Source organism: Rhea pennata, chromosome 9 (genome assembly GCF_028389875.1).
Source record: "Rhea pennata isolate bPtePen1 chromosome 9, bPtePen1.pri, whole genome shotgun sequence".
NCBI lineage: Eukaryota > Metazoa > Chordata > Aves > Rheiformes > Rheidae > Rhea > Rhea pennata.
This window is the reverse complement of record NC_084671.1, coordinates 14,940,517-14,963,772: the sequence shown is the minus strand read 5'-3', so window position 1 is coordinate 14,963,772 and position 23,256 is coordinate 14,940,517. Positions and strand designations below refer to the sequence as shown.

Genomic DNA, 23,256 nt, shown 5'->3' with positions numbered 1-23,256 from the left:
CCATCTTCCTTAGCTGGGGAGGATATCCCCGGGCCGGATGGAGTGCTGTACTGCTGTAGAGAGCACAGTGTGCCATGGGGCAGATTGCATAGAAGGGACCCAGATGCTGACCCTCCAGCCCTCTCCTTGCCTAGGAGTGAAGTTTGTTGGTTGTGCTGGTGGTTTGTAAAGGACAGTGTAAGGAAGCTCTGAGATCTGGCTGCAAGCATGTCGTGCCTGAGGCAAGATGTGTCCCAGATTAACTCACTTCTTCTGGATGCTAGCGTGTGCTGCGTTAGCCTTAACTGATGAATCTGACCATATCAGCCTGTATTGTTCATGCTCTTGGTGCAGACAGCAGGGTTTCCTGGGGGCTAGCAGAGGCACTGCCTCCTGAAGCTGCTGCAGAAGCATCTGTTCCTGTTCAGAGGCTCTTTCCAGGAGAGGCTGGTACTGCTGCCTGCACAGCCTGGCCAGGCTGCAGCAAAGAGCCTGTTGAAGAGGCCAGAGAGGAAGGCAGCGGGAGGATGCTGGGGAAGGATGGTGGCTATTCAGCCTAGAGCACCTGAGCTGGACTGTGCAGCCTGGCAGCGTATTTGTGACCCATGAGTGTTGCCCCGCACAACTCACTTCAGTGGTCTGATCAGAGAGGAACATCCTGCTGGCAAGGGGGAGCTGGTAGATCTCCTCTGCATCTAAGTAACACAAGCTGAGGAGCACTGGGGTATGCAGTGACATGGGGTTGCAGCTGGGTCTTTGGGGGCTCTTGGCCTTCAGCTCTGCCCTGAGCTGTGGGGTTAGAAGCTTAATACTCTGCCCACCCTAACCCACAGGTCCTCACAGAGGTGCTTTAGCTCCCATGTTTGAGCTAACATGGTCAGGTGCCCCAGGAGAGCTGCCTCACTGCTAGCTGCAGGCTGCCCATGGTGGTGGAGCCCACCCGTGGTCTCAGTCCTCCTTCAGTCCCGGGGCATAGCTGGGACCGGGCAGGCGGGTGCTGTCTTTGTTTCTGCTGTCAAGTGAGATTGTTACTGCTGTACCTGATGCGAAGAAACTAATTAAAGCCTGAGGCATCTTGGAAATCCACGGTGCTGGAAATTATAAAAGTTTGTCTTGCAGGAAGGGATGGCTACATCAAAGGGACAGCTACAGACTACAAAGGACCAACACTTGGACCCTTTAATGGCTGCAAGGCTGCTGGTCTTCGCTTCTGCCTAAAATGAAACCTAGGAATAGCTTGAATAGGACATTTTCTCATGGAAAGGGAAAGGAGTAGAATTTTTCTTCTAAGGTGTGATTATCTAGGAGATGTGATAGACGTGTACTGAGTGATACAGGTTTTATTTGTGCTCTTCTGCCTGTGCTCGCTGGTACTGACGCTCCAGCTGCAGCCCCCCTTCCTCCCCAGCCTTGCTGCCCATGGGGTGAGGCAGATCTGTCACTGCTAGCAGCACTCCTGCTCTGCAAAGTAGTTTGCAGGTGCCTTGCCTTTTTATTTGGAGACCATTAAGTCTGTGTTGACCTGCTGGAACTTGGATATTTTGACACATTGTTGAGGAGGAAGAGCTGGGTTTAGCCAGAAACCTGACCAGGACTCAGACAGAAGCTGTGAGAGCTGGTAAAATACCTCTCAGCAGTCCGTTAATGAATGGAAGGAAGTTTGTACAACCTTCTTACCTTGAGGCTTGTCACTTTGAGTGTTTGACTTAATATAGTTGCCACTGAGCTTCCAGTAAACATTAAACACTCAAAGTGTCAGACATCTAAAAGAGGAAAAGAAAAAGAATTAGTCTGGGCACAGAGCAGGCTGTTGCTGAATCTGCAGGCAGACTGGGCTGATGCAGTACATCCTGTACCTTCGCTCTACATGGGGAAAAAAAAAAAAAAGAAAGAAAGAAAATCAAGAGAGCTGCCGGCAAGGTAGAGCTGCTGAATTCCCTGGGTCTCAGTTAAGCCAGTGATGTTTTTAAGATTTACACATTTTGTGACTGTTCCATGAAAACAGTCACTGAGTAAAATGAGAGAGAAGCAGCAGAGAAGCTTTAGTGCAGGTGCACTGTTTGTCTGGGATCAAGCTCTGAAGGTAGAGGGAACCACCCACAGAGGGCCTGTCCTCCTACCCAGTGTCTCCTCTGCTTTTGTGGAGTCCTTACACAGGCAGGTTGCTCTGATCTGACAGTTTTGTTCTTTTCTAAGTGCTTTTATCGTGGAAGAGCAGGAAGCTGCCTGCCCCAATGGGCTCCGTCTTTCTCAAGACTCTGCAGGAGAATTAGCCTTTGCCATGTCCCACCAGGCGTGGTGACACTGCTGCTGCACGGAGCAGTGATGTTTTGCAGCAGCCTGTGCACTGTCCTTGCACGTGGAGCCGAGTATAACCCCTTTGCTCTCCAGGTTATAAGCCATTTTGAATCTTTAAATTGATTTGCAGTGAGTGCCCCTGCTTGATGTGAGGGGAAAGATGATTCTAAGGAATCTTTGGCAATTGCTACTGAGAAAAAGCCCAAATTATGGAACAAGCCGAACCTTTAGGAATTGGCAGCAGAATCAATTTTAGTAAGTTAGCATTACTTTCTGATGAAAAAATTGTCCTGGAAGGTAGAGCGGTTTAATTGTCTACATCCATATACATCACTAATATATAGGACCTGTTGCACTTACATTCGCATTACCAACCAAACTTGGAATATATTTAAAAAACAATGAATAAGTTTGACAAGACCCACAAATACCCACAAATGTATACTGATTCACATTAATACTGTTAATGATATTAATACTATTACTCTTCCTTTTGAGATTTGGGCATTATAAACAAGATTTTTTCAACAGTCAAGATATTTGTGTGCATTTGCATAAGGCAATCGGGATTCTCCAAGATGAGGTTCAAGCTTTCCGTCTAAGGACTAAGATGCTGTCCTGCAAAGAGCATTCATGGGATGGTGGTCCTCCTTGGCAAGGTCCTGTAAGGTTTTGCTGTAGGTTTTTATTGTCAATCGTAGCACACAAGTCCAGTGCATGCCAGGGGAGCACTTTACCTGCACAGCTTGTCCTGAACTCCTGCAGTTCTCAATCTCAGTGCCTAGAGGATGGTGTCACACAGTTTACATCCGCACGTCTAGCTCTGTTTTAGCCATGTGTGAGTGCCCTGTGCTGCGGCTGGATGCCCCAGCCTTCCTCCCCAGGGTGACGGCTGCATCGGGGAGCAGAGTGATAGTTCGATATCGCTGATACCCCCTCCTGCGAAAGTGCCTGTCTCTAGGGCACGCTGAGCACAAACTGGGTTTGTGCTGTGCAGTGCTGCAGGAGTGGCCTGCATGGATGACAGGTGGGAGGGATGAGGCTGGAAACCAGTCGTTACCCAGATTATGGTCGGTGAGAGAGCAGTAGTTACATGTGCCTTATCCCAGCAGCGGGGTGGAAGAAGCTCTTGCTTGCTGGCAACAAAGCGCCCAGATCCGGGAGCTTCCTGAGCTGTTTTGCCTGCGACAGGGCTCTGAAGAAAGGCTCTTTCTAGTGACGAGATTACTGTGCAGTTTGCTTATCATAAATTCACAGGGTGACGGTGCTCAGCGGGAGCTTTGCAACATAGCTAACGAGCTGTTGTAGTATGCCACGGTGCAACTTGGATGCAACAGGCAACCAACTGCTGAGAGCAGCGCCTATAGCCCTTGTCTTACGGTAAGTCTGTGAGGTTTTCCCTGGAGTTTCCCTGCAGCTCCAGACTTCCAGGCTTCCAGCCCTTTTCCCCATGTTTCCCTGTGGGACATCAATGTCATTCATTCAGCAAAGACACATGCTCCCCAGCTCTCGTTCTCTCCCCACTGGCAGCTCCCACTTCTGTTTCTCCAGCCACTGTGCCTGCCCTGTGCCCCTTGCCCGTGAGCCCAAAGCACATCAGTCAGATTCATGATCTTGGAAAAGGGGCAAATAGAGACTTTCTATATGAAATTGATATTTCTGTGCAGGCCAGACAAGTGTTGCTTTTTTGGCCGTTTGGAGAATTGCATCCCATTTTGCCTTGGTGGATTTACATTGGCTTTTTCCATGAAACAACGCTGCCAGCAGGAGTTTCTCAAACCCAGGGAACATCAGCTTTGTGTGAAGTTTGCACTGGGACTCTCTTTGGCCTCTTCCCTTCTGGCGCTTCAGGTTGGCACTTGGCAAAGCCAGTGCCGATGACCTTTTGGGGACCTTGTGGTTTTCCACTGACTCAGCCATTCTGTCTGTCCCAGCTGTCCTCTCTGGAGCTGGAAGGTGGCCTCCTGCTTGGTAAGGAGGTGGCAGGGAGCCCTCTGGACGTGCAGGCTGGTCCCACCAAGTAGGCCACTTCCTCTGTGTTGTGTGAAGTCCTTTTAGCAGAGCCATTTCTAATGGTTTCTGGGTCTGCTTCCTGAGTCTGGGAAATACACTGCTTGTTTCGATGCCTGATTCATTCCCCTCCTGGACTTTTCTGGAATACGAGTTGCTGGTAGTGCTGCCCCTGTAAACTACCAAGCACCATGCCTTCTCCACAGCAGAGGTGTGTCACCCAGCGGGTAAGTGTGGAGGCAGGAAGAGCTTGAGCTGGCAGACCAAGACTGTTCAGCCATGGCAAAACCAGCCAGCAGGGACACGCAGTGCTGCCTGGTGGGGCTTCTTTTTGCCTCAGTATAGGAAAAAGCGGTATACAAACAAAACTAGTGACCCTGCCGGAGGGTAAGCTTTGGGAGGCAATCTAGGCAGAGCCACGCAGGAGGAGGCTGTTTGTTCTCAGCAGTGTGGTCCTTGTCCTCCGGGACTGCCTGTGCTGTGTTGCATCACCTGTCTGCATTGCTGGATCGTCAGCTCCTGCACACTCAGTGTGTCCTTAGAGGGTGATTAGATCCAGCTGGATATTTGCTCTGCTGCTGCTGGCACTGGGTTCTGGCAGTGCCTAGTGCTGCTTCAGTGGCTGTTTTTTAGTTGTGGGAGTGTATGAGGTCAGCACTGGGCAGTTGTGCTTGCCGAGAGGTCACAACACAGTTACTGGGCCAAGATTGGGCCTGCTACGAAAGTAGTTTGTTCATGAGCTGTGGCAGGACTCGAGTCTTGGGCTTTCAGCTTGCTCACACTGGCTAAATCTTGTGCTGTGGACCTTGCAAGGAGCAGGGTGTTGTTTGGTGCTTCCGAGGTGACTCGGATAATAGCAGCTTCTTTAATGTTTGCTGGGAGCAGGAGGGTTCCTCGTTACCTTCTCTGACAGAGAAGTACGAGTAGCAGAGCAGGCTTGTGTTGTTTGTGTGTTTGTGACTCCTTGCACCCCAGGGAAGGTTTTGCAGTGTGAAAAGGAGCAGAGTCTGGACTACAGATGCTAACAGAGGTCTCAAACCAGCCAAGGTCAGCTTCTGAATCTGCCTTAGAAAGTGGCCGCCAGAGATGGCACAAGAGTAGCCCAGCCTGATGGAGCAGATGAGAATGCTCTGGTTGCCAGGAGCCACTGCCAAAGGGCAGCTGACTGCTGCTCACACCAAAGGCTTCCTCACCAGCAGTTGTTGGAGAAGGAATTTCCAAGAGCCGAAACCCTTTGATGGAGGAACAAACAAACAAACAGCAGGAAACAGAGAAGCTTTGCTACATAGCTGGGATGTTTTCTGAAGCGGTGAAGGGCTGACCCACTCTTAAAGGGGAAGCTGCAGGCAACCCTGTTACGGCAGCACCATTTTCAGAGATTCCCTGAACATGCATCTGCTCTCTGAGGCTCCGTGGCGGCTCTTCTCGTTGCTCCATGACAGCAGCTCCTGAGCACCAGTCCTGTGTGCCCTGTCCCTGAGCAGAGCTGGCTGGTGGGACTTCTTGCCCTTCAGCCAGATGCAGGGAGAGCTGGGCAAGTGGGACATGCACACAGCAGCTCTCCTTCAGGAGCTGGATAACGTGATTGAAACCTGGCGCAGTTGCTCTCCAGCCTGCTCTTGGTGCGGTATGTCCCCACTCTGCACTCTGCACAGCTCAGTGGCCAAGAGGAGGCCTCATGCCCTGTCTTCCCTTACTTGCCCACTGCACCCCAAAGCTGAAGTTGCCATCAGGCATGTTCTCCTTAGAGGTCTCTGCTGGAACCTAAGCAGAACATGGGATATGTGATAAAAACACAGGGAAGAGGCAAGTGCTGGGCAGCTCAGGAGACTGGCACTTCACCAGGGTTCGGTGACTTTTGGGGACAGGTCTGGATCCAACCTGAGCTAGCAGAGATTGAAAATGGACACTTTCTAAAGCCTTCACAGTGCCTTGCAGGCTGATTGGGATACATCTCGTGTTCAGCCTCCCTAGGCCCCCTCCAGAAGACAGTTCAGTGCAAGCCTATGATGGTGTCTGCCTGAAAGATGCTCACCCGCAGTGCTGAGGCTTGCAGAGAGATGGGCGTTGCAGGGTAGGATTTGGCATTGCTTGCCCCAGACAGAGAAATGTTTACTATTCCTTCCGTGGGTAGCCTCACAGTGGCACATGAGCTCATATATCCACAGTGCCTGAAAATAAAAGCAAGAGAAGCAGCCGGTCCTGCTTGCCCCAGCGCCATTCATGGACATTCCCTCCCCATTTTTGCAGAAGGCTCTGCTGAGGTATACAGGCAGGGCCCCTTCCTGGCGCTGGAGTGTGGCCAGGACCCTTGCTAGCTGAACAAGACTGGGCTGAGAAGTACACAAGACTTATAGCACAGCCTTGCTGGGCTGAGACCGAAAACAAGATATAGGACTAAAGTTCTGCAGCCTGTTCTAGCAGCCAGGCTGGAGGACATGGCCTGCAGTGTGAGCAAAGACAGCTGTGCTCCAGAGTAAGGACCTCCTGCAGGGATGGAGGCCTTTCCTGCAGCAACCCTTACGTATCCCCGTTCCTGTGAATCCTGCTTGCAGGCGAAGGTGGCTGCAGGAGCGCCCTCCTGATGCAGAGGCTGCTGATGCTCCCGAGTCGTTAGGCGGGCAGGAGAGCGCTCCCTGAGCAGTGTCCTTTCCTCGTTGTTACGGAGATCTGTCATTTTGAAGATAATGAGGCCTGCAGTATTTTAGAATGAATGAGCTGCACTCCATCCTTCTCCAGTGCCAAATGAGCGGATGGGCTGACTTACGCAGATGAGCTCGCTGTGCTGCCGTTTGTTCCAGTGACATTTGATCTAAAAAGGGAAGGAAACCAATTTAACCCAGACAGTGTGATTTATGGTCACAGACCTATTAGGAGGGTGATATTAGCACAGGAGTGGGATGCAAAAATTGAAGATGATGGGGGTCACTGGCCTTGAAAATCCATATTGTGTCCCGAGGAAAGGTTTTCATACTTTGATGCACTGCAGCTGTTAAATCCAGTGGTGAATTGTTTCCCCCTTGTGAGTGGATTTAATTTGTAACAGCGCTAAAAGGTTGCAGGGAAGAGCCTGTGTTTTGGTTGTATCATGACTGTACAAAAAATGAGAAGGGGATTGTGACTGCCTGCTGTGAGCGCCTGCGTCTCTGCGACTTTAGGTCCCAGGCAGGCGGGTGCCTCAGCCTGTTGCTGCCAATGCTGAACATGAGCTTGGGTGAGCCTCTACCTCAAGCCGTGACAGCATCGTTGCTGCTGCTGCTGCCACCACTTCCTTAAAGCCTCCTTTGCTGCCTGCCATGTGATGGCTCTGCTCTATTAAATCAGCCCCTTCCCGAGAAGGGCCACAAGCCAGTGCTGCGTGGTGGGACATGCTTTACCCCTTTCTCAAAGGTTGGCGTGCCTCCTCCAGACGCAGTCCTGCCAGGCCAGAGTCATAGGCTGCAGGCTGCTGCAGGAGCTGGCTGATTCAGAAAAGGCTTTGCTGGCTCAACTTGGAGATGTAAGGAGCTGAGGTGTTTCTCTCCCTGGGCCAGGCTGTGCCAGCAAGTCCCTCCTGCTGAGTGTGCATCGTGTGTGTTGGTAGAGCTGTGTGTCCCAACAGGCTTGCTGCACGCAGTTCAACTGCATCCCAAATCTCTCTGAGCTACCACGTCTGCTGGTCGCTGGCCTTGCCGTGAACAGGGTCAGTCCGGGGATGCTCCCCCCACTTCTGTTCCTCTCTCGAGTAAGGCAAGAGAGGTTGGTATCCCAAAGCAGGGATCTGTTTTGTCTCCAGCCCCTCTCTCAGCTGTTCCCAGTTAAGAGCAAAGTGTGGTGGCTCGGACCCGTCATGTCTGGATTGGCCCCTGATCCTGAACCCTGTCCTCTGTGAGGAAACAAGATGTATCAGGGAGACGTTAAGGCAATGACAGTAGGCACACTAACTGTATTTCTTCTGTCCCTTGCTGGTACCTGGGAATTGGGGTTGCTTTGCCCCTTGGTGACATTTTCTTTTCTGGAGAGGGGATGCTGAGTACCACTGTGTTGATGAGGCTGTTGCACTTCCCTGGGTGAATCATGTTCCCTGGAAAAGCGAAGCCAGAATTTCCGTTACACAAGCTGCTCAGCTTTGGCCAAGATGCTCTGGACCAGGCTAGTGCTGAACCTACCCCCTTAGCTCCTTGAAGGGTTTAACATTTGCACATGGGAAATACGTGACCAGCAACAAGGGCCACTTTGTTACAGAAGCTGCTTCTCCAGGACTGCCCTTGCCTGGATGGCTGGTTGCAGTGATGGCTACTGTGACTGCTCAGCGCACGGTCCTCGAGAGCCCCTACTTGTAATTAAAATACCTGCCTGTTGTCAGCCCCTCCTCTGGCTGGAACTAGGCTGGAGGAGGCCCTGGCCCACGAAGTTGGAAAGATCTGTGATTCACAAGGGATTTTGGAGCAGACCTGCAGGAAGCCAAGTGTCTGTTGTGCCAGGAGCTCATGCCTCACTTACACTGGCGCGTGTTTAAAGTTGCATACGACTCATTTCTTAGCCCAGATGGACAAACATCCCAGGCCTTTCTCCAAGGCTGAGTTTTGCTTTGTTACCCAAGCGAGGTGTCTGCTCCTGGAGGTGGAGTGCCAGTACTTCTGTGTCCTGTTTGAGAGCTCTGCCTGCCTAGCATTGGTTGGGGGGCTGTGCTGTGCACTGGATAAGGCCAGCTATGCCATGCTTCTGCAGTAGAAACTTTGAAGAGCCCATTCTGGCTGTAGCATTTGCTTTTCAGTGGTGCAGAGGTGGAGGAAGGGGAAATGGAAGGGGAAATGGCTATTTTCCAGGAGATAATGTCAATGAAACTAAGTGCTGGTAAGGAGACAGGAGCTGCTAGCTACAAGCTGCAGTTAGCAAAGGAGAGAAGGCACCAGGGAGGTTTCTTGACTGCACACTTACGTCTCACTGAGGATAAGGTGGGAAAACCACCCTCAGACTAATGATAGGAATGGTTATAGCTCCTATATGTCTATCCCGCCAAAAGGGAGGAGTCACTTCTTTACAGAAAGCAGTGATGAGTTAAATGCACACCTTTCTGCTCAGATACAAACAGGTTTAAAGGGCTGGCTAGGCTTGAATGTTTGCACATGGCATTGCCCAATTTGCAGGTGAAATGGCAAAAATACTTCTGTGTTGGGCTCCATTTAAAAAGTTTGATGTTCAATAGTTGTAGCTATCTTGCTTTGAGGCACTTTATGTTTTCCAGTCAGGGACTTCTGCATCTCTTCAGACTCTTCCACATTTCATGTTCTTAGACATGTGGGCAGCTCCCCATGGAACAGAAAGAGCACTGGACAAGGACACACAATGTTTGTGTTCACTGCAAAACCAGTGTCTTGCAAATGAGAACCAGCAGCTGTGCACATTAGCCTTCCCGTGTGCCTCTGGTCTGTATTTCTAATATACAGATCAGCATCTATCTATATATCTCCCTCTCCATTTAAAATACATTTCTTCTCTCTGCGTAAGGGCAACACCCACTTCAGATTATGATTCTCATTTGAATGAAAGCCATCGTGGCCTGTACAGGACACTGTGACCTGTGGTATGAGGACTGCATTCATATTAATGGTGTTCTCATCCATGAGATGAGACCAGAGAAGGGCAGCTGAAGCTAATGGACAAGCAGGTGCTTGCTGCATGATGCCTGGTTATGGAAATGACTTGAGCTATGCAGCTGTACTGCTGAATTAACAAGTGTATCAGCAGGCAAACTGCTGCCCTCATCACAGGGAACTTCTGGAGCACAACAGCTCTCTCTGGTCCCTGGAGCATGCTAGTATGAGCCAGGAGGGAGCAAGGTAAACAGTCGCACTGTTAGCAGTACTGTACGTCACTACACCTGCGCTTGAGGCTGTGGTATGTCTCCCACTAACACAGACCAGTAAATGCAAAAGCAGCATGTTCAAAGAGGAAAAAAACTAATTTTGTCACTCGGTCTAGTGAACATGTAGATCTTGCTGCCAGTAGATGCTGTTGGGGTCCCCGAGTCAGGAATCAAAGCAGTATGAGGCAAGCATGTGGCTTGCCAGGACATCATCGGCCACTTTGGAAGCAGTAAAACACCAAGGATTATATTGTCCTGCTTTCATGGACAGAGAGAGGAAAGAGCTCTGTTTGGCCTGGGTCCCCAAGCTGTGCTGCACATGACAGCTGGGTCCTTGTCTCTCCTCCCTGCTTCATGAGAGCTCCTCAGAGCCATGCAAGCTTGCCTTAACCAGTGTGAACAGCCTTCTGGATGCGCCCTCCCTAATTTCAATCCTCTGTTAACAGCGGGGAGAAGAATGTTTTTCTACAGTTCTCCTGAAAACTCGCCAGTATCAGCAGAAAGTGGTGCAGACTGGCTGAAGCTGTCCCCCATCCATTTAATCCTCCTGAGTTAGCTTACAGGTCCCCATTAAGCACTTAAGCTCAGAAACATTTATGCTTCAATTTTCTCTGTCTCTCTCCAGTTTTGACCTCTTTGTGGGTCAAACTAAAGTGCCTTCTCTCACTGCTGCATTAGTATGGGCTGTGGGTCCCTGGTTAGGGCGAGGGCATGAGCACTCCTGCGTCTGACCTGCTGCCTGGCCTTGAGCCTCTCTGTGCTGTTACATACTTGGAGAAGCTGCGCCTGATGGACCACAGAGGAAGGAAAAAGAAGAGTGTGGTTCCCAGAGTGAGCTTAGGGCTAAGGGCTCCCAGTAGTGTGCTCAGCCAGCTTTTAAGGGATCCTGAACAGATTGGCCACCCTGAGATATGCTACTCTCCACGATCAGGTGCAACGGGCTGAAGGGCTGGAGGAAGGAGACCACTCAGCTGTTTTCACCTTGTTTGGGAAAAGTTCAAGGTGTGGGGTAAGCGCAGCCTTGCAGGGAAGACCCCTGCCAGCTTCAGGGGTGCTTTGGCAGTGGCACGGAGCAGAGGCATGCAGTGCACTTACATTTTGTTGCTCATTGTATGGGAATGACTATGTTTGCCAGCAGCTACAGGTTGGGATAATGCCTCCATCCATTTATTTTCTAGTTTGGTAATTTAAAAACATCTTTCGAAGTAGCAAGAGTGTGCACTTGTTATTTTAGTTTGTGTTTAGGCTGGCAAGGCTGCTGTTGACTTGGCACAGAAAGCGAAGGCTGCCCGTGTTTCCCGTCTGTGTGAGGAACAGCGTGCTTGGCTGGCTCGTGCAAAGGGCTTGGTCTCTGGAGCACACTCAGCCCGTGGCCTGCAGTTGCTGGTCTCAACCGGAGAGGCTCCAGCAACAAAGCATGTCCTTGAGGCGCTGGGCTGCAGCTGCTATGTCCCCTTCCCTGCCAGGCAGTCGGCAGATGACCCAAACTCTGCCAGGGCTAGCAAGAGTTGGAATCAAACCAGTGAACTTCAACAAAAAGTTTAGTAGCCCATGAATGTTTATTGTGCCCAGGTCCCTTAATTTTCATCATTTTATTGCATGGCTATTGGCCTTCATTTCCCTCCTTTCGGAGGGGAGAGGGAATGCATCAGATCGTGTGCGCTGGTCGGGCACGTGCATGCATTGTGCACGACTGCATTAGCTCTGCCCAAGGGAAAATACTGCAGCCTTTCCCAGAGCATCCTCTGACCACAGCCTCTGTGGGGCTGGCCCAGCATTTGTTAGAACTGGTGTCTGGTGTCGGGTTCTGCATTTCTGTGGCTGCAGGGCCTGAAGGAGGACCTGCATGTTGTCATTGTTTCTGGAGATGCCACTGCCCAGGGAAGGTCCGCATCCTTGCAGTGAGGGCGGCAGGCTGGGCTGCCAGTGTGGCACAGTTTCAGCCTCTTGAGCATCTCTGATGGGTACAAACATGCAAGCAGACTGCATGGGGGCAGTGCCAGGTTCTTGCTGTTGGTATCCTGCAGCAGCTGATGTTCCCATGCAACTGGCCCTCATAGCCACTAACTCTTCTACGCTAATATTTCTGCTGGGATTGAAGCCCAGCATGTTTAAGGGCTTGCAGTATCTCCCAGTGAGACTGTGCCCCCAACCTGAACAGAGCCAGGGATGCCTGGTTGGTTATCATTTTGCCACCGGGTTTCCCTTCAACACTGGGGCTAATAACAAACCTCCTGTTGGCTCGAGGGCAGAAGGTGCCCAGCACTGTAATTAAGGCCACGGGTGTGCGCGGTGCTTCAGGCAGCCCCACCGCGCTCCGCGGGAGCCTTGCCAGCTTGGGACGCAGCAGCGCGGACGCTCGCCAGGCGTTTGCGCCTCGCTGCATGTCGAAGGGAGAGAGACCTACCAAATGCAGATGATACACGGAACAATTTCTCCTCCCCGCAGAAGCCGTTCTCAGCAGTATAACAAGAAGGTGTTTTAAAACATGGTATTACAGCTCTGCCTTGAAGCCTGGCTTCGAGCACTGCGTAATCAGGCCTCGTGATTGCGCGGCTGCACCGGGCTGGTTATTTGGGAGGCCGCCGGCGCGTCTTGCGGGGGCCGCGCGGGACGGGGGCTTGGCAGGCGCTGGCTGCGCGGGAGGAAGCCAGGCCAGAGGGCCGTGCGCCTGGCCGGCAAGGGAAGTCCTTGTGGATTTTTTTTTTTTTTATCTGGGCTGCCTGGACCCTGTGTTTGAATGCTTGGAAATGCTGCTCTCCAGATGTTTCCTAGCGCATGCAGGCTCTGTTTATAAACAGCTCCTCAAAGCGAAGCCCCTCGGCGCAGGGTGGCCCTCCGCCGCGGGGCGGCGCGGCTGCCGGCAGGCGTTCGCACCCACCGCCCTGCACAACTCCCCGGTGTTTTGTTATGGTGTCAGGGGCCCCGGGTCATGTTTGGGAACATTTTTTCCCCTCCCTTAAAGAGAGGCCATGGCCAGCCTGCTGCTTAACGAAGGTCTGAAATGCCTTCTCTTCCTCTCTCTTCCCCTCCTCCCAGCCAGCAGTTTCCTGCTGCTTTTCATCCTTGCGATAGCAGGGATCTCCAGGCTGCCTTCCTGCCTTCGCTGGAGGCCCTTCGTTGCCGGGCGAGCAGGAGCGGGCTCTTCCCGGTCCTGTCTCTCCAGCGGGGGCTGGTAGTGTTGCAGAAAGGACCCCCCGGAGCCTCAGCCGGTGTCGCTGCAGCCCCGCTCTTAGCCGCGTGCTGGCCGGCGTGCTTCGGGAGCCGGCGTGCTTCGGGAGCAGCCCTGCTGCGGCCGGGCGCAGCGGAGAGCCGGGGGCTCCCGCACCACTGCCCCGGCACGGGCAGCCCCGCTCCTCCCGGGCGCTCGGAGGCCTGCATGAACATGCTGATCTGCATGGACAAGCTTCACCTCCGCAGGTACAGGACGCTCAAAAACACCTTACCTTTGAGCCTTACTGTGCGGTGCAGCTTACTGGTGCTGTGAGTCAGGTCTGCACTCAGTTCTCAGCCATGCTCCCTGCAGGCAACACTGCCCTGAAAGAGTCTGTGGCAAGTTTGGTGCTGAGCTGGCAAACCTGTGCCACGCTGTGAGCTGGCGATGGGAGGAGGAGGCTTTTCATGGGACGTTGGTGTCAGCACCCGGGAGTGTGGGTAGTGCATGCTGCTTGTTCTGATGTTCGGGCCAGGGGCACTGCATGCTCTGCTGAGTCCTGCTGGGGAACAGGTTTGCTCCAGAGTGCTGGGGGCAGAAACACAGGCTGCTGGCTTTTGCCAGGGTGTCTCGAGGCGCCATCTCCCATCCCTCCTGGGCCGTCTGCTGTGGACAGAAGCTCCCTGCGGCAGGCAGAGGGAGCACGGTGCAGAGGGACAGCCTGCATAGTGCCAGCAAAGTCTGGGATGCTGAAGCCTCCATCCCTGGTTGTAGCCCGGAGAGTCCACGTGTGGTGGGTTCAGAGGTCCATTCCCTCCTGCATCGTCCTTCTTTCTCAGGCGGTGCCCAGCTCTGACCTATGGAGGAGTTGTCTTGCCATGTGGACTTTGTGATTCACTGATTTCTGCTTTTACTGGCGTTTGGAGGAACTGTGTGTTTTGCGCAGCTCGTTCCATTGTTGTGGAGCACCTGCTAACTGTGATTTTTCCAGAACTGCAAGATGTTTCCATGTGTGCTTTCCTCACTGAAAAGCACCTGCAGCTTCATTTCCCACAGAGAACATTATACAAAGCACAGTCTAAAACTGTATTTGGCAGTTTGGTTACAGAAGAAAAATAGCAAGTTGTCCCTAGGGCAGTCGGTAGGTTGATTATAAATGCCAGTGACATCCACTGGGGACAGCAGAAGGTGTCCACCCTTTTGCCACCCAGAGGTCTTTGCCCCTCCATGCTAGCAGCACAGATGCTACTAAGGAACTGCCTTGACCTGGGGACCAGGCTGCTCCAGAGCTTCTCTCAGGTGTCCTTGCTGTGGCTCCTGCTAACCTTCAGGAGTTTGGGACTAGAAGACATTTCCATTGGCTCAAACCAGAGATTCCGTTCCTTTTTGGAAAGCTGTCACCTCATGTGTCTGTGTTCCCAGATAGCTCCCAGCAGCCCACTCCCGGGATCCTGGCAGCCTGCGCAGTGTTTTACCAGACCCCTGGGATTTTCTTCCCACATTTTGTCAAAATTTGAAGCAGGAGCAAAGGGAAGATTTCAGATGGGGCAGCGCGTGTGTTTTCCCTGGGCTTTGTCTCCTCTAAAGAAAACACTCTTGCACCACCGCTCCTCCTTTCACTTTCCCTTCCTAGATGGCTACTTATGGCCAGGCTCTGCCCTGGTTCCTGGAGAAGGCGCGAACCAAAAGCCCCCACCGGGCGGACAAAGCGGGGTGAAGTCCGGCCTGCGGCCTGCACGGACGCTGCTGGCAGCCCTGCCGAAGTGCCTCTGCCTCGGCCTCGGGCCTCGGTGCACTGCGAGCAGACGCCCGAGCTGCCGGCGCCGCGGGGCCGCCGGCGGCTCTCGCAGCTCGTCGCGTCCGGGCTCGCTGAAGGTTTCCCCCGGCGGCCGCACGTCCACTCCTTCTCCCCGGCTCAGCTGTGCTCCCCGCGCGCGCTGCAAGCGAAAGCGAATGGCTTTTTCGTGTCAGCCCAGGCCTGGCCCCGGAGGAAGCCGTGAAACAGTTGCTGCTTGTTTGTCTGTCTGCTCTCTCTGCAAAAAAACAGCACGTTGTTCCCTCCTCCTGAGTGCTCCCCCGTTTACCTGCATTAGCCATCACGGAATAATCCACAGGGAAAAGACACGGCTCACAACTTGATTAAGTCATTTGATGCAGATCTGCTTTCGCCCCCACGGAGGCCTGGCCCGGACCCGGGGCTGGCGGCGGGAGACGCGGCCAGCAGCTGGGTGGTGCCGAGGGCTGAGACCGTGTCATTTTTCCTATTATAGCAAGCTACTTGCAGGGGTTGTAATTTAGTCCCTTGCCAGGCAACCTGGCAGCAGCTCGAACAGCATATGGTTTTGGAAATAGGAATGTGAAACAAATAATCAGTTCCACTGCTCTGGAGTTGCAAAGGCACCTCCCTCTGCTCTCACCGTCTCCCTTCTGCCAGACTTTTTCATCATTCTTTGAGCATGAGGATTGCTTTCTGGCGTTGCTAGAAATATGTAAAGAGAGCAGAAAATGTAGAGATGGGCTTCAGCCCCCGAGCTGCGCGGCTGTGCCCAGCCCTGCGTCTAGACCGGCTCCCGCGGCTGGGCAGTGCGAGGCTGGCTGCAGCCCTTGCACGTGGAGCTGCAGCCTGACGCCACGCCAGGAGCGCTTTGTTCCCCGTGTCCCGTGGGCACCCGCAAGTCTTCTTTGCTGTGGCCTGGTATCTGTCCCAAAGACATAACTGCTCTTTGCACTGGCAGAGCCTTTTTATCTCTTCCCTGTGCTCTAGATCAAATGACCGTCGCTGCCCTCAGGCTCGAGGAGGCGAGGAGGAGCTCGTGGCTCCCCTGTCCTCTGTCTTTCCTTCTCCAGGAGGCATGGAGACAGCTATTCAAAGCTGGGTCTTACTTCCATGGGAAATTGGCACTTTCAAAATTCCTTTCCATCCTGACAAAAGGGAATGAAATGAGAAATTTCAGAGTTTCAAATCTGAAGCATCTAAATGGAAAATTGTAAGGAAGGGATGCTGTCTTATGGTTCTGTTTCTCCTGATCAGCAAAGAAGAAGCTTACTCCCAGCTGGCATTACTGATAGATCCACATTTTCTGCTGGGGTAATTTTCCTGGTGATGGCTGAATCCTGGCTCTCATCTTGGCCAGTCACGCAGCCCTCCTGTCACTCACCTGTGCAGGGCTCCTCTCAAGACCCAGGGGATTCGGAGGAGAGACCAAAGGGTTGGATTTAATTGTCTTTTCTCTGCATAAGCCTTAGGATTCCCTGAGCTAATGCCTGTTAGAGTTGAACATGGCTGTTTAGGAGAAAAGTTTTGATTTAAAAGTTTTCAGTGGGGGGTATCCGCCATGACTCTAGGTTGTTGCAATGGTTAATTTTGCACCTTCTTATGTCTCCAGCTTCACCTTCCAAACATAGGACCGTTTTAAAACTTTGTATGATAAATCCGAGATATCTGCCAACAAATCTCTTTTTCCCGTGTGCGTACGTAGATACTTTGATCAGTGTCTGCCAGAGACCTGCTCGGTTTATTCTTTTTAACCAAAGCATTGTCTCTCCCTGACATCCTCACAGCAAGGCACAAAGAAACGGCATAGCTTCGCCTTAAGAGTTTGGGCTGGGGTGAGAGAGCAGTACTGGCAGCCCTGTGCTGTTGCAAAGGTTGGGGTGGCTGGTCCCCAGGTCCTCTCTGGCCTGGCATCTGCATAGCACACACTGCGCTCTGTGAACTGCCTGGCGTTTAGCAGAGGATGCTGCTTGGGGGCAGAAGACTTTCTGACTGAATGGAAGTGATTTGTGGGGGTGGATTCAACCCCAGCTCCTGGATAAGGAACATGGGGTGAATTCAGTCTCTGCAAGCAGGAACAGCTTCTGTGGGTATGGGTAGGTGTGCTTGTTGCCCCAGGGTGAAGTAAGGAGCCAAAGACATTTTTGTGCTGCTTACTTAGGTAGTCTGAATTTTTCCCATTTGAATCACCTTCTTGAGGTTTTGTGTATTTCTAGCCTTGCACCACTTTGTTCTCCTTGGCAGCTGGAAAGAGCATCTGCCAGAGCTGCTACGTCTAAGCCTTCCTAGGGCTGCAGATGCTGAAGGCAGTGCTTATTTAGGTAATGAAATGTTGCCACTGGATTTCTTTTTTATTATTATTTTTCAGAAATATTTCTGCTGATCTGAGGGATTTATTTCAAGGCTTCTTTTTGCACAGCCTTGAACTAGGACCCATCTTTGAGCTGGAGCTTCCCTGTTACCAAATAATAATAATGATGCTGTGCACTCTGCTGCTGAGATCCCGTTTGCTGCAAGATATTTTCTAAGCCATGTTTTCCCGGCTGCCGTGCCGTACAGCTGCCAGACAGCACTGATAAAAATTTGGAGTGGCAGAGCAGGTTAACCCAGGGCTCCTGGAAAGCAACCCCAGAGTTATGGTGTCCCAGAGTGAGTCAAGTGAAAAGGCCGAGCTGTACCCCTGTGTCCTGTGGTCACACGGAGCTAGGAGGGGACCTGCTGCCTGTGATGTCCTAGGTCCTGGGCCAGCTCCTCTCCTCCCAAAACACTGCACCGAAGGGACCCTTCAGCACCTGTGGGTGGCCGCCTTGGTGCCGAGGTGCCCCAGTCAGCTGCTGTGCAGGCAGCTGGGGCTGCTGGAGGAGGAGGGAGCAGGAGGCCCCACACGCCAGCAATGGGATGCACGAGCTTTGGCACCGCCTCAGCTGCTCCGACTGGATTTGCACCATTGCAGGACAGCTGTAGAGCAGAGGGCGGTCATTTAATCTTTTCGTTTGCTTTCAGACCTCTCTCCCGCCCCATCCCCTGCCCGGAGAGCTGCAGGCGTTGTTACCCCGTGGCTCTGAGAGGTGGCCGGGGCAGTGGTCACGCTGTTGCTGACGCAGGAGCGCGGTCCCCAAAGCCTCCGGGATGGCTCTTGCGCAAGGAGGAGGGAACCGGCCGGCCGTGCAGGCGCGCACGGCGGTGTCCCTGTGCACGCTGCGGCCGAGCAGGAGCTGGCCATCCCCCGCCTCTCCAACTGGAGCTCGCTGAGTGTTTATCTTTAGCAGACTCTTTGTTTAACCAAGTCCCGCGCTGTCGCCGCGCGGCAAAGCTCTGCATTGTATCTGGGCGAAACAATGTCCCTGCAGGAAGCTGCAGGAGTCGGGCTGGGCTCATCGCGGGACTGTGCCGCTGCCCACCTTCAAAGCAGGCTGCTGGGGCGGACGGGGCCGCTGGCTGCGTTAATGGGATGCTGCTTTGAAGGTCTCTATGGGAACAGTGTTAGTGGGGCCTCAGAGATAATTTTTGGCAGGAACAAGAAGCGATTTAGCTTGTTCTGGAGGGAGCTCCTATAGCTGTAGTTCCTGTTGGAACTAGCAGGTCAATTTTAATGACTTTTTGTCATCTTAAATAAACGGGAGAGATTCCAGTACCTTAGCACGAGTCTCACTTGGGGCAGTGTCCTAGGCTAGAGCAACTCGGAGAGACAGCAGGCACCGAGAGCAAAGTGTGGCCAGTTCTCTTCAGTATTTTCATTTCAATTAGCTTGTCCAACAGGGTTTCAGCCTGTTTATGGGCTCCTTGCAAGGGTCCCTAAGCGGCAACACAGATAAGAAAGGCTGTTGTTGGAAGGCTAGTCTTCACTATACCGGGCAGAGAATTTGGAAAATGTGTATTGTGTCCATTTCTAACAGACACTGAAAACCCTTGGCTTAATACTTGGCTTTAAGAGTAACTTAACTCTGCCCCTGACGTTTTCCATCAGTTGTTTTCACTGAAGAGAGATGCTGAGGAACTAGCTCTGCTTTCGTGTTTGTGAAGCGCTTGGAAATCCTTGTGTGGGTGCGTGGCTGACATAACGTCACGGTCCATTAGCCTGACCATCGCAAGGCAGGCGATGTGGCTGGCATGTCAGCAGTGCCAATGTGAGTCAACAAGAGCTCCAAGGAGACCAGGTCTTGTCTAGAAGTCCTAAAGACTGTAACCAGATCCCAGGCTTAGTGGTTAAGAACAGCTTTCTTGACGTGATAAACATTTTTTATTCTATTCAGCCCATTGTTGCTCAATATTTTTACCAGTGATCTCGGGAGAAACAAAAAATGCCAACGGCATTTGCAGACTGCACACAAATGGATGAGTCTGTCCCACAGACCGACCTGACCTACTTTATAAGGCTCGTGAAACAATGGGCATTTCAGCAAAACAAAAAAGCTAGCTCCTGCTGCCAGGACCGGCAAACACGTCCCTTACCCTGCGTTTGGAGCATGTATCCTGGAAGGCAGCGGCTCTGGAAAGGACTGTAAAGACCTAGCATTTGTTGGCTGAGAAGCACATCTCGTCATTTCACCTAAGAATGAGGGATGAGGTTTCATCTCTCTACAGAGCCATATGAGCAGTCACAGGGTCCTGTATCTAGTTTACTCATCAGAATGATGTTGATAAAAACAAAAGGGGCTTTAGAAGAGAGCAAAAAGAATGATTTGAGCAATATCTGGGCAATATCCTGTGCAAGGAGACAGAGAAAGAGCAGCCTGTGGAGCACTAGGCTGCAGTGGGAGATTAGATACCTCCAACTAGCAGAAGAGAGCACTGTGAGATCTCAGTAGATAGTAAGTTCAGTGCTCTAGTGAGCACAGTAACTGGCTGTGGAGTAATGGCCCTGGGAATGAAAAACTTTCTGTCACCTGAAGGTTTCATAGTGGGCAAGACATCCCTTCACACGTGATCCACATGACACAGGAGGCTGTAGTTGAGGGTCTCTGGGCTGTACGATGCAGCCACATGGTCCAACAGTCCCTCTGTTGAAGTGGTTCTTGTGCATCAGTTTTGTACCTGGCATGCCTTTCTGGTTGTGAAAAATATGAGAGTCACAGCATGAGGTTTTGGGGTTCTCAGAGAGGCTACAAGCAGGAGACTGAGTTGTGCACAGAAAACATTAGATAATAATTTTCAGCTCTGCCCAGACTGTAGCTGGCTACTCCTTGCCCTGCAATCACTGACGCCAGTGTTACTCTGTTTCCTCCTCCAGGCACACATTCTGGCAGTATCGCCGCGAAAACCCCCAGACCAAAGTGGGAGAGCCCCCTCCTGATGGGCTGCCTGGCTTCAACAGTGGCGTCCTGCTTCTGAATTTGGAAGCCATGAGGCAGTCCAAGCTCTACAACCAGCTGTTGGAGCCTGCCATGGTGCAGAAGCTCACAGAGAAGTACCACTTCAAGGGCCACCTTGGGGACCAGGATTTTTTCACCATGATTGGGATGGAGCACCCAGAACTATTCCACGTGCTCGACTGCACATGGAACCGGCAGCTTTGCACGTGGTGGAAGGACCACGGCTACAGCGATGTGTTTGACCAGTACTTCCAGTGTGAAGGTGAGGTCAAAATTTATCATGGGAACTGCAACACTCCAATCCCTGAAGACTAGGGCACCTGCCTCTTCTGGGAGAAGATCTGCATGGCTGTTTGGCTGGTGACTACAATAATCCCTACAAAGCCATACAAGAGCCATACAGACCCGTAGTGGCTGCACCGGTAGTCCTTCTGGAAGGGTGGCCGGCCTGATCCATTGCATCCCTGGAGAATCTGCATCGCAGAGGGATTCCTGAAGACCCCAGGAATGTTCACTATTCCACTACCTATAGCCTCATTGCTCCAGGAGAAAGTGCGGTTTAGTGGCCAGAGCGGGACTCTTGCAGTCGACCTGCCTAGGCTCCTTTCCTAACTCTGACACTGGCTCACCTTGTGACTTTGGGCAAGACCATGGTGCACATCTCTGCTACACTCTTGCCAGCATTGACTGCCCTTCTTCCCTGCCAGGCCTGGAGGCTGCACACAGCAGTGCTAGGGACAGCTGAGGAGCTTTCAGTTGGTCACTGCTTTTGCACACTTGCTGAAGGTGCTGGCTCCTTGGGTGCTCTGCAGCACTGCACCATCTAATGGTTGACAGGAGTTCACAGCTAGGCAGTTGGGGGTTCATTTTAGCATTCCTTGGTGGCCCGTTTCTGCACCTCATGCAGAGCATCCGTCTGGTCTATCTCAAGAGCAGACACTGTCCTCAGGTCATCTTCCTTTTGAAGCATTCCAGATAGGCAAAAGGGTTTTAAAGACTGACAAAGCTGCTTTAAATTGGGTTACCTATGAACAAAAATTGAATGCTAGATGAGCTTTAAAGCCTTCCGTTGGTTCTTCTTAGCAATAAAAGCTTTACTGCCGTATCTTGTCTTAAAAGCATTCAGTGAGCGTGTGCAAATAGGTTCATTTTTGTAGCTTTGCCTTTAACCTTTTGTACTGTAATAAAGCTGCAGATGTAAAACACACTTTGCTGGTTTTCTGCAGCACAACTAAAGTCACATGTCATAGGAGTTTTTGTGTTCTTTTTATAATGATTAAAAAGTAGTTCATAAACATCTGTGGGGCTGATGAAAATGGTGCCCTGTGTAGCTTACCACTGTGTTTAATCACGCGTCTGTCCTGAGTGAATGATGCGATAAAATTACTCAGTTCACGTATTGTGCGTGTGAGAGACGGATGTTTGTTGGCAGCAAGGATGGTGACTGTGTGGTACCTTTGCACGCGGGGACATGTGTGCCCAAGCCCTGTCTGGATGGAAACATGTCAATCCGCTGGTCTGTGTGCTGGAGGGATGGTCATCTCCAGGAGAGCGGTCTGCATGTGCTCTCTGCTTGGGTGGTGTCGGGAAGGTCCCTGTGGGACCAGCTCAGAAAAAGCGATTCCCGCCTCGTGGGCTCCACGTCCTGTAAGGCAGAAGAGTAGTTTCCAGTGTGGAGGAGGAGGAGGGACAACCCTACCCTCCTGGTTCTGTTGAGAAAGATTTTGGTTGATTTGGGGTTCTTTTTGGTAGGGCTATTCAAGCAATTCAAGTCAGTTCAGACATGTCCAGCGTATGGCTGTGTGCAGGAGTGCAATTTTACCATGCCTCTTATACTTCCATGCAGCCAATAACTAATTCTCACTGTACCTGCAGTTTTGTGTTTGAGAGGTGTTTGCTACCTCGCTTCACTCTGCAATACGGTCAAAGCTGTCAGAGCTTTAGCTGGAGCTTGGTGGGGCTGCTTAAACCGATGGCCAGGTTACGTGCGTCGCGGCATCGCTGGCTTCTGCAGCTTTCGGCTCCTGCGCCCGGCGGGAGAACGGCTGCCAGCAGCACACCTGAACTCTCCGCTGCGGCTTGAAGTCTAAACAGGCCGATAACACAAAGCGAGAGATTTTCATGTAGCATCTGGATTTAAAAAGAAAATGATCCATCACCGTAATCGAGGCTTGTCTAGAAGGAGCCATCTGTGCCGTGAATGACCAGGCTTCAGGTCTGGTCTGCATCTCTGCTCCTTGAAAAACCCTGGCTGTGCTGTCTGGATAGGGGGTTGCAAACTATGGCGTGTGTTTTTGTAAGAGGGGATGGCACCAGTGCATCAACCCGCTTTTTGAACTGATTTATTTAAATCAAGCTGGTGTGTGGGGGTGTGTGCGTGTGCATATGTGTGTGTGTGCATCCGTTTGGTGTGCACGTGCAAGAGAGACAAAAAGACTTAATTATGGCTTAACCTAATAAAGACATACTCAGTGTGTGGCGGGGGTTTCCTGGGCTCCTTCACATGTTTCCATGAATGCATAAATGCTTATTTTTGAAGAGGGAAGGGCTCTCTAATTGATCTGACAAGAACACAGGGCTCGGAGATGCCGGCTGCAGCTCCAGCCTTCTGATTTTGCTGAGTTTATTTGATTTGCTGAATTGATCCGTTTCCGATTGATACACCAGCTCATCTTCCAATTTTTTCATGTCCCCAGGGAAGGAACTGCTAAGAAGTGATTAAGGACAAATGAAAGCAGCAATGACCTGCTTACGATGCCAACATTTTAACAGCGAAAAGAGGTGGTTGGGCATCAGTGTGCAGTAGCAGGCGAGGAGCCAGGGACCCGGGGAAGGTGCCGCCGCCACCGCCTGGTTCTCGCGCCCCCTCCCACCGCCACCG

The 23,256-nt window shown here is 51.9% G+C and overlaps 1 protein-coding gene across 1 annotated transcript in view; it reads left to right on the top strand.

Annotated features, from left to right (window-relative positions):
* The window catches only part of XXYLT1 (xyloside xylosyltransferase 1), a 62,932-nt gene extending 41,258 nt beyond the window's left edge, over positions 1–21,674 (top strand). The window contains exon 5 of the mRNA XM_062582712.1: positions 20,294–21,674. Within this exon, the coding sequence (XP_062438696.1) occupies positions 20,294–20,690 (397 nt within the window). The 3' untranslated portion in view covers positions 20,691–21,674. The remainder of the gene's footprint in view (positions 1–20,293) is intronic.
* Positions 21,675–23,256: the final 1,582 nt, after the last annotated feature.